Here is a 15,066-nt window from a genome sequence, read left to right on the forward strand (position 1 = left end):
AGAGCACCGTGTAACTGAGGCGTCAGTAAAATAAAAGCTCAGCACAGTGACACATCAGTGCAGTGAGCTCTCAGCAGAGTGGCGCTTCCGGAGTGTAAATCAGTCAGCATTTGTCGCCACCTAGTGGTTGCTCCCATTGTTGTAACTCACTCCAGAGAATGGCTCAAGTCTCTCTTGGACATAAAAACAAATCACAGCTCTTGCTGCTGCTAGAGGGCGTACAGACACCTGCAGCAGGAGGTGACTGCACTCTTTAAAGGTATCCTTACAACAACATATCTGATAAGTACAATAATTATGGCTTTGGATTAAATATGTTCATTTTACAAAGCAAACATCTCGATTTTTAATTTTTGCATGAAAGCAATCCTGTTAAATTCACATTACATGTAAATACTGCAACAGCAGTATACCACAATTAAAGGGTTGAGAGCATGGCATCTTTTGTATTTTTTGTTAATAATTTCATCATTTTAAAAATTAAAATACAAAACAAACACACATTTTGTCTCCAGCTTCCAGTATGTTTGGACTCTTAGTGTTTTAGAAACCTTATTCAGACCTTTTCACCTGTCTGCCTGTCTGAGTAGTTTTATTTCTCAGCTTCGCTCATATTCTTTTCTTTACATGTTCTCTTTTTAGTTTATGTGTTTAGGATATTATAGCACGGATTTATAGTGTCACATAACCTTTTAGTGTTTAATGGGATTTGTTGTTTCCTGTTGTATAAAGCTACATAATCACAGGAACTTGTCATGTGCAAGGAAAGATAATTTTAGCCCCTAAGTGTCCTCATTAAACTGCACTGTTGATGCAAGCTGCAATTAAATCGTTGTTTGGTCAACAAGACACCAATCTGCAACAGGATTAACAAGGATTTAGAAACATTCTTCTCTTCCACATCCATTTCTTTGTCTTGTCTAATTTTAAATCGAATAATTTTGCACCACAGTTGGTTTAATTTACTGTAAAGCAAACAAAAGACATGTTTTATTGTACTGTGCGATTTTAAAAATGAAACAAACTATTTAATCAGTATTCTTGTGGTTAATTTGCACTATTTAAAGTTATAACAAGAGCAAAACACACACAAGTTTGGTATCTTAACACTGGCTCACAGTGTTTTTAGATCCATTGTCTCACTTTTAACAAGCCAGTACATTTAGCACATTGTTGCTCCTAATAATAACTTCATTATTGATTGATTTGCTAGTTAAACAGCAGTGATAAGTGGCTTGTTTTGCCCACTCTGGTTTCTGGACGGTTTTCGGGTTATAATAAATAATTAATAAGCTAGTGCCGCCCAATTTAGGGACCTGACTCACACCAGGTGTCTTGAAAGATGATTACAGGTTAGTATTAAATGACTAAAAGCTAAATTCTTTAGAGAAATGTATCTAAAGCTACAGTTTTACCTGATTAAAAGTAAAAGTAAGTTTCTCATGGACACAGACGTGCGTCAACCTCGTTATGGAGGTTGTGGGAACGGCTGCATTAGGTTCCTTTAATTAATGTTGTGATGGTCTTCTGTCAGTGTGTGTATTGCTAATCCAGGCATTATAGAAAGGTGTTGATGTGTTGTGTATTTGTATTGCTGTCACTATTAATTAACCATACTCACTTATTTTACAAAGCCAATGTCGAGACTCTGAATAAAACCAATAATGTGACATCTTTGTGTACTATAAGTTTTACATTTTGGAACATTTAACCAAATGGGGAATCAAGGAACTCATTAAAATCCAAATAATATCCATGCTCATGATAAGTGGATGTAAACCTCTGATTACAACTGTAGCATTGCTCTTGTTTTTTTATTCAGGTTTTTAAATGTTAACGTTATATTTAAGTTGTCAGAGATTAATAAAAAGCTGTCAGATAATACAAATATACAGCGTCCCTAAAAGAACATGAGGTGTGGCGTGAAAGTGAAATTCCTTTTTTATTCAGACATTGAGCCGCAAGTAAAACTTTAAATTCAATTTTGCATAATAAGCAGTTAAAGTCTGTCTATCCTAATGAAAGCTAAAATGTGCACAGAAAATTACCATATACGTACAGAGATGTGATTATTCTTTTACAAAACCAGCTATGTAAGTCAGGCTATAAAGATACATATATTTTTGAATACAAAAAAATAGGTTTTCGTGTAAATTTCGCAGATAAAAGGTTAATAATTGCGTTTAACGTCCAAAGTTTGAAGCGGTAAAGTGAATAATTTCACTTCCCTGTAATTTGAGAGCACTCTAGTCTGTTTATGTACCTGTCACTACCTCATGTGGACTTTTCTTTGAAAATTGCAGCTCGGAACGTTTGATGTGACTTTAATTTTGAATTGAAGCCAGCACAAAAAAGAAAAAAAGAAAAGAAAAAAGCTGACGCGTGGATTTCAGCTTCACTCCCACCCGGACGAGTGTGAAAATTAATGTTTCATTAAAATATTAACCAGGTCGTTCGCTTTATTTTGAAATCTCCTGCACAAGATCTCATTTCCTGCTGTTCAGCTCAGGTCGTTCGGGCAAACCTGGTCACGTGGTAGAAAGTGGCAAGAGGACGGGATCATTTATCAAAGTTTAAGGTTATATGTGTGACTTTGTCCTCAGGGAGATTCCCCTTCCTCCTCCTCCTCCTCCTCTTTACCTGCACGATAAGTCAACACCTTCAGTCGTGGAGAGGATGTCCAACCTGCCGGATGTTCCTGCTCCGCGTAAATTCCACTGGATCCAAGAAGGAAGCGAGGACACCTTTAGCGGCTTGGAGTTCAGAAGTTTAGTTCTGGTTTCGTCCGATGAGAAGATTTCAAAGTGTTAAAGACACAAAGAAGAAACATGTTTTCCTTCCTGCGCTCAGGTGAGTTTTCCCTTTGGATTGTTTCCTCGTGCAGCACAGGTGATGATGCCTGGAGATCTACACAGACACAAATTATAGGATATTATAGCACAGATTTATCGTGTCACAGAGTTCATATTAACCTAGTCGTGTTTATTGGGTTTATCGTTTCCTGTTGTATAAAGTTACACTATCACAGGAACTTGTTATAACGAGCAGGGCAGGTAATTATACCCCCTTAACTGCCCTCATTAAATTTACAGTATTGATGCGAGCTGCAGTTAAATCAGTAAAGTAACCCGTCTGTTATATTATAAAATTCTAAATGACTCTATAATAAAAGTAATTCTCCATCTGTGGAAGTTTAATTGTACCAATATTATTTAGAAATGTGTGATGAGCGCTGTAAACAGAAAACATGTGCGTAAAATACTGATACTTATAAATGTGTGATTACAGGCTTCTTTTCTGATGTGATTTCAAATAAAATGCTTAATCATTTAAAAAGCATGCTGTTATGAATAAAAACTGTAACTATTGAGCTGAATGAGCAACAAAAGCAATGTAACATTATTTTTGGGGGGCTCAGGGTTTTATTAGAGGTACACGGTGGGTGTCTGCATCTGTTAGCCTGTAAGACTGGAAAGTGTCTGATTGAGAGAAGCTTCGTTTTTCAGCAAGACAGTGATCCCAAACACACTGTCAGTGCAGTAAAGTCATACCTGCACAGAAAAGTATACAGTGGAAGTCTATCAGTCATGGATTGGCCTCCCCAGAGCCTGCACCCCGACATTATAGAAGCATTATAGGGACATCTGGACAGAGGACAGAAGAAAAAATGAGCCAACATCCAAAGTAGAGCTTCGAAAGTCCTTCCAGAGGCCTGGAGAACTAACCCCGAAGACTGGTCACACCAAATATCGACTTTCAAGCTCGTTATAATTGTACAAACTCTGTTTTTATCTTATATTGCACATGTTTCAATAAATCTTTGCACCTTTTTCACATTTTGCAAGAAAAATTTAAAAACTGAGGAGTGACTCAAGACGTTTGCACAGCACCGCACATGTCTTTTGAAGTATTAGAATACATAATACATACACATATGAGAGAACTGAGTGGAGCCCCGACTACACATTTGTACATAGTTTCTCATGTGGGAAGGATTTGATTCTGTGTATGTACTCTGATTACATAAATCACTTTAATCCCAGTATAATTACCTGTTTGCTTCCAGGCAGAAACCCCGCTCCTGAGCAGATCCACATTACCTCGCTACCTCCCAGTATTCCCACAGACCAGGAGCCAGAGCAAGCTGAAGGACAAGGTGAGGATGTTTATCCTGTACACAGCGTTTTTTTTTAAGGACTCATCACATTTTTATGAAATACATGAAACCTTTCAGCCAGACTCGCTCAGCGACATGGAGCGCTACAGGAAGCCGTTACAGCGTCGTGACAACAAAACACAAATCTGCTCCGTGTCGGGGGAAGTGAAGCATCAGCTCCTCTTTTCCCCTAAAAGCAGAACAAACTGTTGACTTTTATCGTATTATTAATTCATCTCTGTTCAACCAAGACTCGAACTTTGCTTTCCCTTTCCAGGCGTTAACAGCTTGCCTCCAAATAGATTTCTCAACAAATTTGTGTACAAGAGAATTAATTTGAGTCCTCTGATTTTTTTTATTTTGCATCTTTTTTCAATTAAAATATGGAGACCATTAAATTACTAGCTTGCAGTATTTCTGTCTCCTTTTGGAGACTCATTTCACAGCTGACCAGGGTTATGGTGGTGCATCTTCCACAGACATGCATCTTAGGTTACCTGATTCTAAATTGGACGTAGGTGTAAATGATGGTTGTCTCTGTGCTGTGGAAACCTCTCCTAGATATACCTTCCCTCTTCCGTATGAGATCTGGGATAGGCTCAAACACTCCTGAATAAGCTTAGGAAAAAGGGATGGATGCCTGTATTAGACCAGTGATTCCCATAGACTGTATATGAAGATGGACATAGCCACTGTGACAGTGGTTAGTGGTTCCTGTTATGAAGCACGGAGCTTAACATGTCTGTCGTCTGTCATATTTTGAAAAAAGGCGTAACAAGCAAGGGCGGGGTGGATCTGACAGCCTGACAGGTTTATCCTCCTTCCTGACTTGAAGAGTGGCCACATATTTTCTAAATACCTTTTAAACAAACAACTGAACACATAAAGTCACCAGTAAAGTATTTTCCCCACAGGCATCTATACAACTTAAAGGCTTTTTGCACCCTGCTGGACAAAAGAATACATGTTTAAGGCGCCTTCAGATGAGCTTTTTACCCTTTTTTTAACTTTATCTTCGATACTTTGCACACACTCAGTCCCCAGTCCTTTGTGCTGCTCCCAGATGGTGGGAATTTTGAGACTGTACCAAATCAACAACCCCGACTGACAGCAGGAAGGAAATATGATCACTTTTTTCCTGTGGCACAGACCACAACTAAACACCGGTGCAGATGACCGTCCACCTAAAGAGAGGGAGTTGGTACAGACCAAAGTGACAGCTCCCTGTCTTCTGGCTCCAGCTGGACTGAGGATGTCAACAGCCTTCAGCTCAAGTGTGTCACCCGCCTGGAAAAGCTGGTTAAAGTTAGCACGATCCCAGGCTAAAGAGACAAACTGCAAACCAAATGTGTGTTCTGAGAGACACCTGGTCTGCTCAGTGTCTCGTGAGGCCATGAAGGCAGGACATACACCGGTTGAGTGGGGACACTTGTCAGATGTCAGGCTAGATCTGTCAGCGCAGAGGTGTGCGCACTTTAAAGACGTGAATTAAAACAGTGCTGAATTATGCTAAATATATGCTAGACATAGTAGAGAATAACCGCTCCTTGTTTTAAAAACAAGAGTTGAAAACTTCTGTTTTCTTTACAATTGGAGAAAATTTGTTACAGTTTATAACTAAAAGTTTGTTTGCAAACTCAAGTGGAGCGTCCACAGTTGAAGTAGACTTAAATCATATATGATGGTCTATGGACCAGTTCTGGCCCTGGGGCAGTTTTTCGCCCATGATCTCCATGTTAAAAGAAGAAGAGGGCCGTGAACCGAGGATATATCAGCAGATGTACGTTTTTTATTTGTTTTTGTAAAGGTGTGCCTTGAAATTTTGGCTTGCCCTTTGGTGTGCCCTGGGCAAGAACATTTTCAGAAAACTGCTGGATTGAAAGTCTTTAAAAAGTACAAAACAATAAAGAAGACGTTGCGATGTGATCAAGAGCTCCTGAGCGGTGATTGTTGGTCACCTGCTGATTGAAGGTAAAGAGAGAAAAACCTGAATCTGAGTGTTTCTTCTGCTTGACTCAGAGAAGTTCCTCAGGCCGTGAAACGCTGCACTGCATTTGTAGTTAATGCACTTCTCAAAGGGCATTTCCACTCATAAACATATATTGGCTGTTGCTTATTTTGGGCTGGACAGTATTGCTTAAAATGCCATCAGGATAGATGTCTAAATATCATTCAATATAAATATTTACAATGATAAATGTCAGCATGTTGTTGATTTTTTTTTCCTGGCAGTTTCCTGCCGAGGATTAGGCTGATGCTGGTCGACTCATGGGGATCGGTAATGTTCCACTCGCTGCTGTTATAGGATGTGAAATAGTCTCAGTTTATGCTGTTCTGATGTTTGTCACATTGGAAAAAGCCCCGAAAAACCTCTCCTGAAGTTCTTATGAATTATAAGCTCAAAATTGATCAGCTCTTTGCTGAATATTTGAGTTTTTGTTCTTATTTTATTTATTTTAAATTATGATAATGATTTTATAACTTTTCTCTTGGATGTTTGAGCTTCACTGTGTACAAGGATTCAGGCAGAAAACTCAGGATCTTCTGCCGAAAGCTTTTCTGAGCTCAAACAAAATTTTACTTTATGCTGCAAAGCTGTGAGCAGGATTTATGTCATGGCTGGTCTTGGAAGTCACTCCTGGTCCAACGGGCAACTTAAACTGGGTTAATGTGTTTTAGAAGCATTAAGACACTTTAACTTTACACGATGTTCTTGATATGAAGAAGAACAAGTTCTGAATGTATTCGTGCTCAGCCATAATTGCAGCTCGTCTGCTCAGATAAGACTGATGCAGCTCATGTTCCTGATAGCAGAGACATTGCTGGCTCAGATTAAGAGACTAAAACAGGAGAAACCTGCTGTAAACAAAAGCCTTCACATGACCTGGACCCCTGAAGGCTTCAAAAAACAGGAGGAGCAGGGAGGAGGCATAACCCATCATGTGTTCTGGCTGAAAAGTGAAAAGGCGGAAAGTCATTTTGCTAGAAAGTTGAAAATAGTTCTACAAAAAAAAGGGCAGCAGACTAAGAAGTAAATGTCAGAACGGATTATTTTATCACGAGTTTTATCATTTTTATTGCTTAATTGATGAAAGGATGTTATTAAACAACTAGAAAGCCCAGGATGGATATCCAGCAGACGGTGACGTGTCCAACATCAGTTAAAGTTGGATTTTCAACCAAGACCAGACATTTAGAAAAGACAGTCAGTTAGCCATATTTTTTTAATATTAAAAACTTCTTTACACCACTGCGTTCTCTCTACATGTGAAGCATTGTCTCATGGAGTGTTGCATGATGAGCTTATTTGTTTAAGCCTCTAAACCTACTGTTTCCACCTGCTAAGTCAACACAGTGATGCACTGTAACTCTGACGCCTCTGAGCAAGAGATGCCCGCCCTTAAAGTTTGGAGAAGTGTGGCACTTTCCAAGCAGATATAGACACACGTAATTTATTCTTTGTCTTTTCGTTGACCTTAAAACCTTTTAACCATAACTTGATGTTGTCTAATAAAATATTCTTCAAGTTTTCGCTGTTTGGGATGAGCTGTGTGGAGATCTGCGCGCGGACAGTGGAAACGTAGACCTGAGCCTAAACTAAAGACTCTAATGTTGACTTTCCAGCTCATAAAGTCATGTTTTTAAAGGATTTTAAATAAGTGTTTGCTGGGTGTGAAATTACTGTTTAAAGCAGAGTATTTTTTATTGTATCTTCAGTTATGTGTTTGGGGCCCTGTAATCTCAGCAGACACATGGTTATAGTTAATAGATGTTTGGATGGACGATAGACTTTATCTGTTTAAAGGATAGGATTTACAGAAAACGCAGAGGAAACAGAATAAAAGAAAGGAGACAAAACACACATCTGACTGAACGTGGCAGCATTATTACCTGCACCTCTGACAGCAGTTAACCTTTGGTTTATATGAAAGTTTAAAACAAAACTGCATTCTCAACAAGCTAAAAGATAAACGTGGAACTAGGGCTGTTCGATATAACGATGTATATCGATGACGATATAAAAACATCTATCGTTTCATTTTACGCTATCGTTTGTTTCGTGGTGTCGCAAAATAAACTGTTTACGGCAATATTTTTTCATCGTTCTGATGGTCACTGTAGTGGCTATATTAATTTCTTAAAGTTCTCTCTTTCTCTTATGTTTAATATAACCACACTACTGACGGACAAGCGCCTTTTTTTTATGCCTTGTCATTAGCAACAGAGATGGTAACACCTTCGCGTGTCCGCTTGTTTATGTTCCACATAAACCTTTCACAATAAAGCTCAAGATCCTGTTGAGACCTTTCAAAATAAACTGAATCACGTGAAAGAGCAGATTATTTATGGATGAGAATTTAAAAAAAGAGCCTCCAGGTGCTAAAAAATAAACTTTAGACTCAAACGTTAGAACAGGCTTTTCCGCAAGTCGAGCTGCCCGAGATTCACAGAATTTACAGAAAATTAAAAAATTTTGTGATTTATATCGTTATCGGGACGATAGAATTCTTATATCGGGATATGAGATTTTGGTCATATCGCACAGCCCTACCTGGAACACATTATGTTATTATACTATAAGCTTCGCATTTTTATGTATATATCAGTTGTTTTCCTACCCGTCTGCCCGCCTAACATGCTGTTTGTGTGTTGTTGACCTGTGTAAAGTTCACTTTTCTACTTTCTTACGATGCTTTTGTCATTATGTTGGTGTTAAATTTCAGCGGATGACGTGGTTGAAGAGAAAGGGGTGATCCAGACCACATACACTCACAGAGTACACTCCACACCCTCGGTCTTCCTCCAGAATCACAATGATGAGCCTGTTTCCAGCACTTACTTTGATGAGAAAGTCCCTGTCCCTGAGGAGGACGGCGAGGTAAATCAACCCTGGATTACATATGCAAACCTGAGTTAAATCAAGATTTGATGTTATTAGTGGTGCAACTTTTGTTTCCCCCTGCCACAGAGGTGGATAAGTCTCCGCAAGCTCTGGGCCTTCACCGGCCCGGGGTTTCTGATGAGCATAGCCTACCTGGATCCAGGTAACATCGAGTCTGACCTGCAGTCAGGTGCCAAAGCTGGCTTCAAGGTAACTGAGATCATGCTTGGTTTGTGTTTTGGTTGATTAAGAGTTAGCTTATGTCAGAGAAAGTTAAACTGAAGTCATTTTTATTTGCAATTATGAGAATTATTTGGTAATTAACTATTTTTCAACTATACTTCACAAATTATTTTGTACAAGCAGCACTTTAATGTCCCCAAATATCTAAGTTATAACAACACAGGACCAAGAAAGGCAACAAATTCAAAAAACGTTGATTACTTGGGTACTAAAATTAAAAAGAAATGCAGCCTTAGTTAAAAAACAAAGCTAAACATATCTAATATTTACAGTGGGAACCTTTTGTTTTAAAATATCTGCTCATTTAAATTTTTTTGCCGGCAGCAAACTTCAATAAAGTTGAGACAGGGGCTGCTTCACCTCTTCTTCACACTCTGTTAGTGTTATTGAAAGCATGAGTTTCTATCATTTTGAAATAAAAAATATCTTCCTGTTCTTGCTTGAGGTAAAATTTGATTTGCTCAACAGTTTCTGGCCTTGTTTATTGTTTAGTCTTTTACTGTCCTCCAAATGTTTTCAGTGGGTAACAGGTCTGAGTGAGTGTACTGCAAATACAGACTGATGGGTTGCACGTCTTGCTTTTTTAAACCTGGCTATGTCACCATGGTAACCTATGCTGAACACATCAACTGGTCCAGAGCAGGTTACGTTCGGATTTCGGTTTAAATTTGTCTGAAAGTGCCACATTCACTAATTCTTTTCTCTAAATTTCTTTTTAACATTTAATCTGTTGAGAAGTACCTCACAAAATTAGACCAGCGCCAACTGTGCGTCACATGTATGGATGAGGAATGTGCATAAATATGATTTTCAGCTTGGTCCTAATCAGATGCCCAGTGTTGGAGTTGTAGCAAACACAACATGCGTTAGATTAAAAAAGAATCACTGTGTTTGTAGGCTGTTTATCACCAAGCTGATTTAGTCAATGAAATTCACTCCACACTCATCCGACAACTAAACCAAAGTGGTTTTCTCCATCATCGCGCTTTGGGCCAAGTCAGATTTAAAGTTTCTAACTTTGCAGCTGTCGTGTTAGAAATAAACAGCAGCACTGCAGTGAAAGCTTGAGTATTCACAATATTAGTTGCAGATTTATTTGCTGCACCAGTGGCATGTTTAACCTCTCATATTATTTATAAATTTCTATCTCTTCTTCTGGTGTAGGCAGCAATGAAATAAGTAGCTCTCAATGACAACATTTTGTGCAGAAGAAGACTTTAATGACGTGCCGTGTTTCCACTTTTCTGTGAGCGTGCACAGTCTTTGTCTGTCTTTGTCTTTCCAAGCTAACACAAAGAATGTCTGGCTATATTGAACTTCCTTTCAAGAGTGTTAGCAAGCCCGTTTAGCGCTCAGACTCAAATTATGGAGCATTGCTGCTGGTAAATGTGCAGAACAGACAAAGCCTTTACCTAAATCATCATGTGTTGCTCTGCAACCTGTAGATACCTTTCAGCATTAATGGTTCCTCTGGTTATGTCATTTGTTCTTTTGCATTTCAGCAATATTTCTTGAAAGACAAGTCCGACTTTGAAATTCACCAGTCCCACAGCACTGCAGGTCAAAGTTTAACAAAAGTGTCCTTTGCCCTTAAACAGGTGGAAACATTCCTGAACTTGGGAGTCGCATCATTTAAACTGAGTGAATGTTTACTGAGACTGGTGTAAGAGTGACCGGGCCCTAAGCCTTAATCCTGACCGTCAGTCCGAAGGTATGCAGGGCTTTTAAAGGTTGTGAGCCTCAGCCAATCACAGCGACAAGGCTGCAGCACAGTCACAGAAAAGCAGTGCTCAAGAGTCTCGTAGCGGCTCAGTAATGTGAGGATTAATTATTGTTAATTAAGACAAAGTTAATCTGTTTAACATTTTTCAACAACAATAAAATTCACATTGCTTCTCATAAAATAACATAAAAAGCTTTGAATAAAACTAAATGCAACATAAGACTGTGTAAAAGCACATTAGAAAGAAATTGGTTCAAGAATTAATTGGTTTTAATAAAAGGCAGTGGCAAACAAAAAGTCTTCAGTCTTAGTTTACCAGAACACAGAGTTACTCCTGCTTTATGTGAGTTTGTTCCAGACATGTGGAGCAAAAAGCCTGAAAGCTGCTGCTTCTATGTTTAGTTTTATCTCTGAGGACAGAAAGCAGACCTGTACTGGGAGACCTGAGGGGTCAATACGCAGCAGACCAGACATGTAAAACATGCTGGCTTATAAACCGTTCTGTGCTTTATAAACCAGCAGCAGCAGTCTTTTCAAACAAACATTGAACACATGTGCTGAGAAGAAGTGTTAATTGATTTAATTCAGATAAGGCGATCAAAATATGTTTGTTTGACAGGAAAAAAAGAAAGAAAGACATAAACAGATTATATTCAGAGTTCTAAAATGAAATAAGAATATAGATGAAGAGTAAAGCATCATCTCCGTCATGGGGGAGGCAGAGGGAGTGCGAGACATAAGAATAAAACTGCATTTCCTTTATCGTTTTTAGGTTTTCCACCAAAGAAAGAAGTATGTCGCAACAGGGGAAGTAGAAGCAGATGGTAAAAAAGGGGTACGGGACTCGTGAAAGTTCACGTCAGGTTAATGTGGCCGCAAAACAACAGTCTCTTTTCACAGAAAACGCGCTCACACTGACTGAAAAGCAGAGGCGCTTCATAAAATGCAAAGGTTCCAGTTTTCTATATGCGCAAATCTGTTTCTGTCAGAGGGCCACAACTTAAGATAAAGAAGTCAAGCTGGGCTTAGACGTACTTTATTTAGGTTTAGTTATAAGGTTGATAACTTGCTTTGTTACAGCAGATAAAACATTGACACAACCAGTAACAACATATAAAAATAGCTCAATAACAGACAGTAGTGCCAAAAAATAGAATTACTTTCAAGTACAATACAGTTGACTATAATCTAAAAGAAATTTATATAAGCTGCATCGCTCCAAAAAGTAAGTGGGCCCTTGGTCATCGGTGTAACACAAAGTCCGTTACACTTCAGGGCTATATTAGTGTGCAGTCAGGAACATAAACCACTGAATCAGTTTATGCTTCCTAACTGAAGTTTAACCGTTTTTTTTTTTTTTTTTGAGCAGTGTAAAATGGCTCAATAAAATATAATAAAAGTGTAAAATGGCTCAATAACACACAATAAAACAAAAATAAAGCGAAAATTCTAAAAATAGGATACTAAAGGTAGTAGAAGGAAAGGTATGAGGTTTAGTTTTACAGAGTTGAGTAAGTGTAATAGTTAAAAACAGAGTCTTGGGAATAAATTAATGTCAGTGCTGTCACAAAGCCAAAGCAAACGTGGTTTTATGTGTCTGTGTGCATAACAGAGCAGAACTTTCAGAGCATGTTCACACCTATAGTTCGTTTACTCTGGTCTGAATCAGTCGACGAGTTTGTAAACTTGTTGCTTTTCCTTGTGGTTTAGTTTGTTTTCACACAGAGAAAAATCCAAATGAACTCCAAGCGAACCGAAATGAGTCACGAACAAACCACATAAGAATATTCGGTCCGCTTATCGGCCAGATGTGTCTGGGGCGGGAACAACAAAAGTAAATACAGGAAGCAGGTGCCGTGTTCTGGACTATCAGGGAACACGGAGAATTTATGTTTGTTTCACAGCTAGCTGCCAGCCCGTACAGATCCTTGCACGTCTACCTTGCTGCATCTCTGGATACAAGACAAGCTTGCAACGTACCCATGGTAGTTGGTTCAGATCACGTTCACAGGATAAACAAACCGTTCTGAAGTTCGTGTGGAACCGTACCAAGACCCGAGGCGATCTCAGTACGGTTGTTTTGGTGTGCGATTGTTGTGTTCACATCTGCACAAACGAACCGCACCAAGAGGGAAAACAAACCAGTTTGATTTAAACTGATGAAACACAGCAGCTGTGAAAACAGCCTTAGACAAAAGATAAGAACCACTGATTCAAACAACCCCAAACTACACGTACTCGAGCAACAACTCGCTGGGTTTCAAGATGATCGAAGGGCAAATAACAGACAGAACGACATACAGAGATTTCATAATTTACTGGTGGTGTTTTAAACCACTTCCTGGCTTCGGTTTCTTTTCAGATCTTAGGGCAGCTTCACAATCATGTTACCTATCAGCTCACAGGCTCTGATTAACTGTTCGGCTCTCTGCCCTCGTCCTTTCAGCTGCTCTGGGTGCTGCTGGGTGCCACCATCGTCGGCCTGCTGCTGCAGAGGCTGGCGGCTCGGCTAGGCGTGGTCACCGGGATGCACCTGGCTGAAGTCTGCAACCGCCAGTACCACACTGTGAGATACGTTTGCCGTTATTGTCCTATTTTCCGTTGTTGTTGTTGTTGTTGCTGCTTCTGCGCTCTCTCTTCTCATCACCGTTCTAAAACACGAGCAGGATGAAGTCTGACTGAGAGGCTGTGAGCAGAAGCAGTCTTAGTTTACTGAAACTGCCTCCTTGCATTACAAGCACTGCTGTTACAGTAGCTGTAATCCTTGGATTATGCGTCTCAAAACATTAAATCAAACCAGCGTGAGCCGGTGACACTTACAAAACAGTGACAGCATGAATTATTCATGTGGATATATTTTTAAATCCAGCTTATAAGAAATATTTGCATCTGTAAAACATGAAGAGAGAAAATAACTGTTACAAATGTGCCTCTGTTTGCTCTCTTTCTGTCCTCTCAGGCTACACTGCCCACTGTTGGAAACATTTTTTAAGCTTCAGTAGGGAAACGTATGCAGAGCTGCATGAATGAATTGACTTCTTATCTTTGAATCTGTTAACTTTTCTGAGTTTACAGGACTAGTGACACAGTTGAAAATGCAAATGCTTTGACTGCCGGCTTGGTTTATTAATTGATTTATCGAATGATGAAAAGCTGAAAAGAAGTCCCGGAAAATTAATTTGTGCCTATAAGTCAAAGGTAAATTAAGGCTGTGTCCTCAAGCAGGAATGCATGAACACCTTCTGCCATCGTAAATTCACTTTATATGTTCTTGAAAAGGTTTAAGGCGCAACCTGTCCCAGATGGGATGGGAGAAGAGCGGGCAGAGAAGGCTTCTGTCCTACATCAAAGTCCTTGAATTGTGGTGTGACTGTGTATGATTGTTGCACCTCCACGTTGACATGCCTTAAACCAATAATTCTCATTGTGCAGCTTCAGCTTTTCTGTCCTCTGTTCCTCACACCTCGCTCACATTTTTGCAGAGAAGAGCTTAGACATAAAACTAGGCCTTCATTTATCCACGTGAGCAGCGTGACGGCAATGACCAACTGAAGCAGCAGAGGGCGAAATGTCCTGACTTTTATTGTCAGGAGATTGCTGGATACTAATTCAATAAAAGTCCAGTAAATACGGCACCATTCATGCTGTTTAGTGCTTTACAGGTGATGGACAAGCTGATAAGACAGCTGAATTCCCAAACACTGTAAGAAGCAGTAGTTGTGCCACAGAGTAAAAATCTCCAACAATAAAAGGTTTCCTCACATGCCGGATGTGTTGCAAACTGAATTCTATGTCAGCTCAGACCTTTGTAAACACTGCCTGACTCTGATAGGTGCCTCGTATCATCCTGTGGGTGATGGTGGAGCTGGCGATCATCGGCTCAGACATGCAGGAGGTCATCGGCTGCGCCATCGCTTTCAACCTCCTCTCCTCTGGCAGGTGGTGTAAACAGACTAAGCATCAGTTTAACGGCCACTGGGACTCAGTCGCAGTTTGACGATTGCCATAAAATGAGTCGATTACTTCCTTGGCGATGATCTTTTCCGTTGTTTGTGTTTATCC

The 15,066-nt window shown here is 39.5% G+C and overlaps 1 protein-coding gene across 1 annotated transcript in view; it reads left to right on the forward strand.

Moving 5' to 3' along the window:
• The first annotated feature begins 2,362 nt into the window (after positions 1–2,362).
• The window catches only part of LOC102309473 (natural resistance-associated macrophage protein 2), a 29,247-nt gene continuing 16,543 nt past the window's right edge, over positions 2,363–15,066 (forward strand). Inside the window, exons 1-6 of the mRNA XM_005918753.2 lie at positions 2,363–2,850; positions 4,067–4,156; positions 8,881–9,035; positions 9,126–9,248; positions 13,451–13,570; positions 14,837–14,943. Coding sequence (XP_005918815.1) covers positions 2,829–2,850; positions 4,067–4,156; positions 8,881–9,035; positions 9,126–9,248; positions 13,451–13,570; positions 14,837–14,943 — 617 coding nt within the window. The 5' untranslated portion in view covers positions 2,363–2,828. The remainder of the gene's footprint in view (positions 2,851–4,066; positions 4,157–8,880; positions 9,036–9,125; positions 9,249–13,450; positions 13,571–14,836; positions 14,944–15,066) is intronic.

Source organism: Haplochromis burtoni, unplaced genomic scaffold (assembly GCF_018398535.1).
Source record: "Haplochromis burtoni strain Fernald_Lab_line unplaced genomic scaffold, NCSU_Asbu1 Contig_31, whole genome shotgun sequence".
NCBI lineage: Eukaryota > Metazoa > Chordata > Actinopteri > Cichliformes > Cichlidae > Haplochromis > Haplochromis burtoni.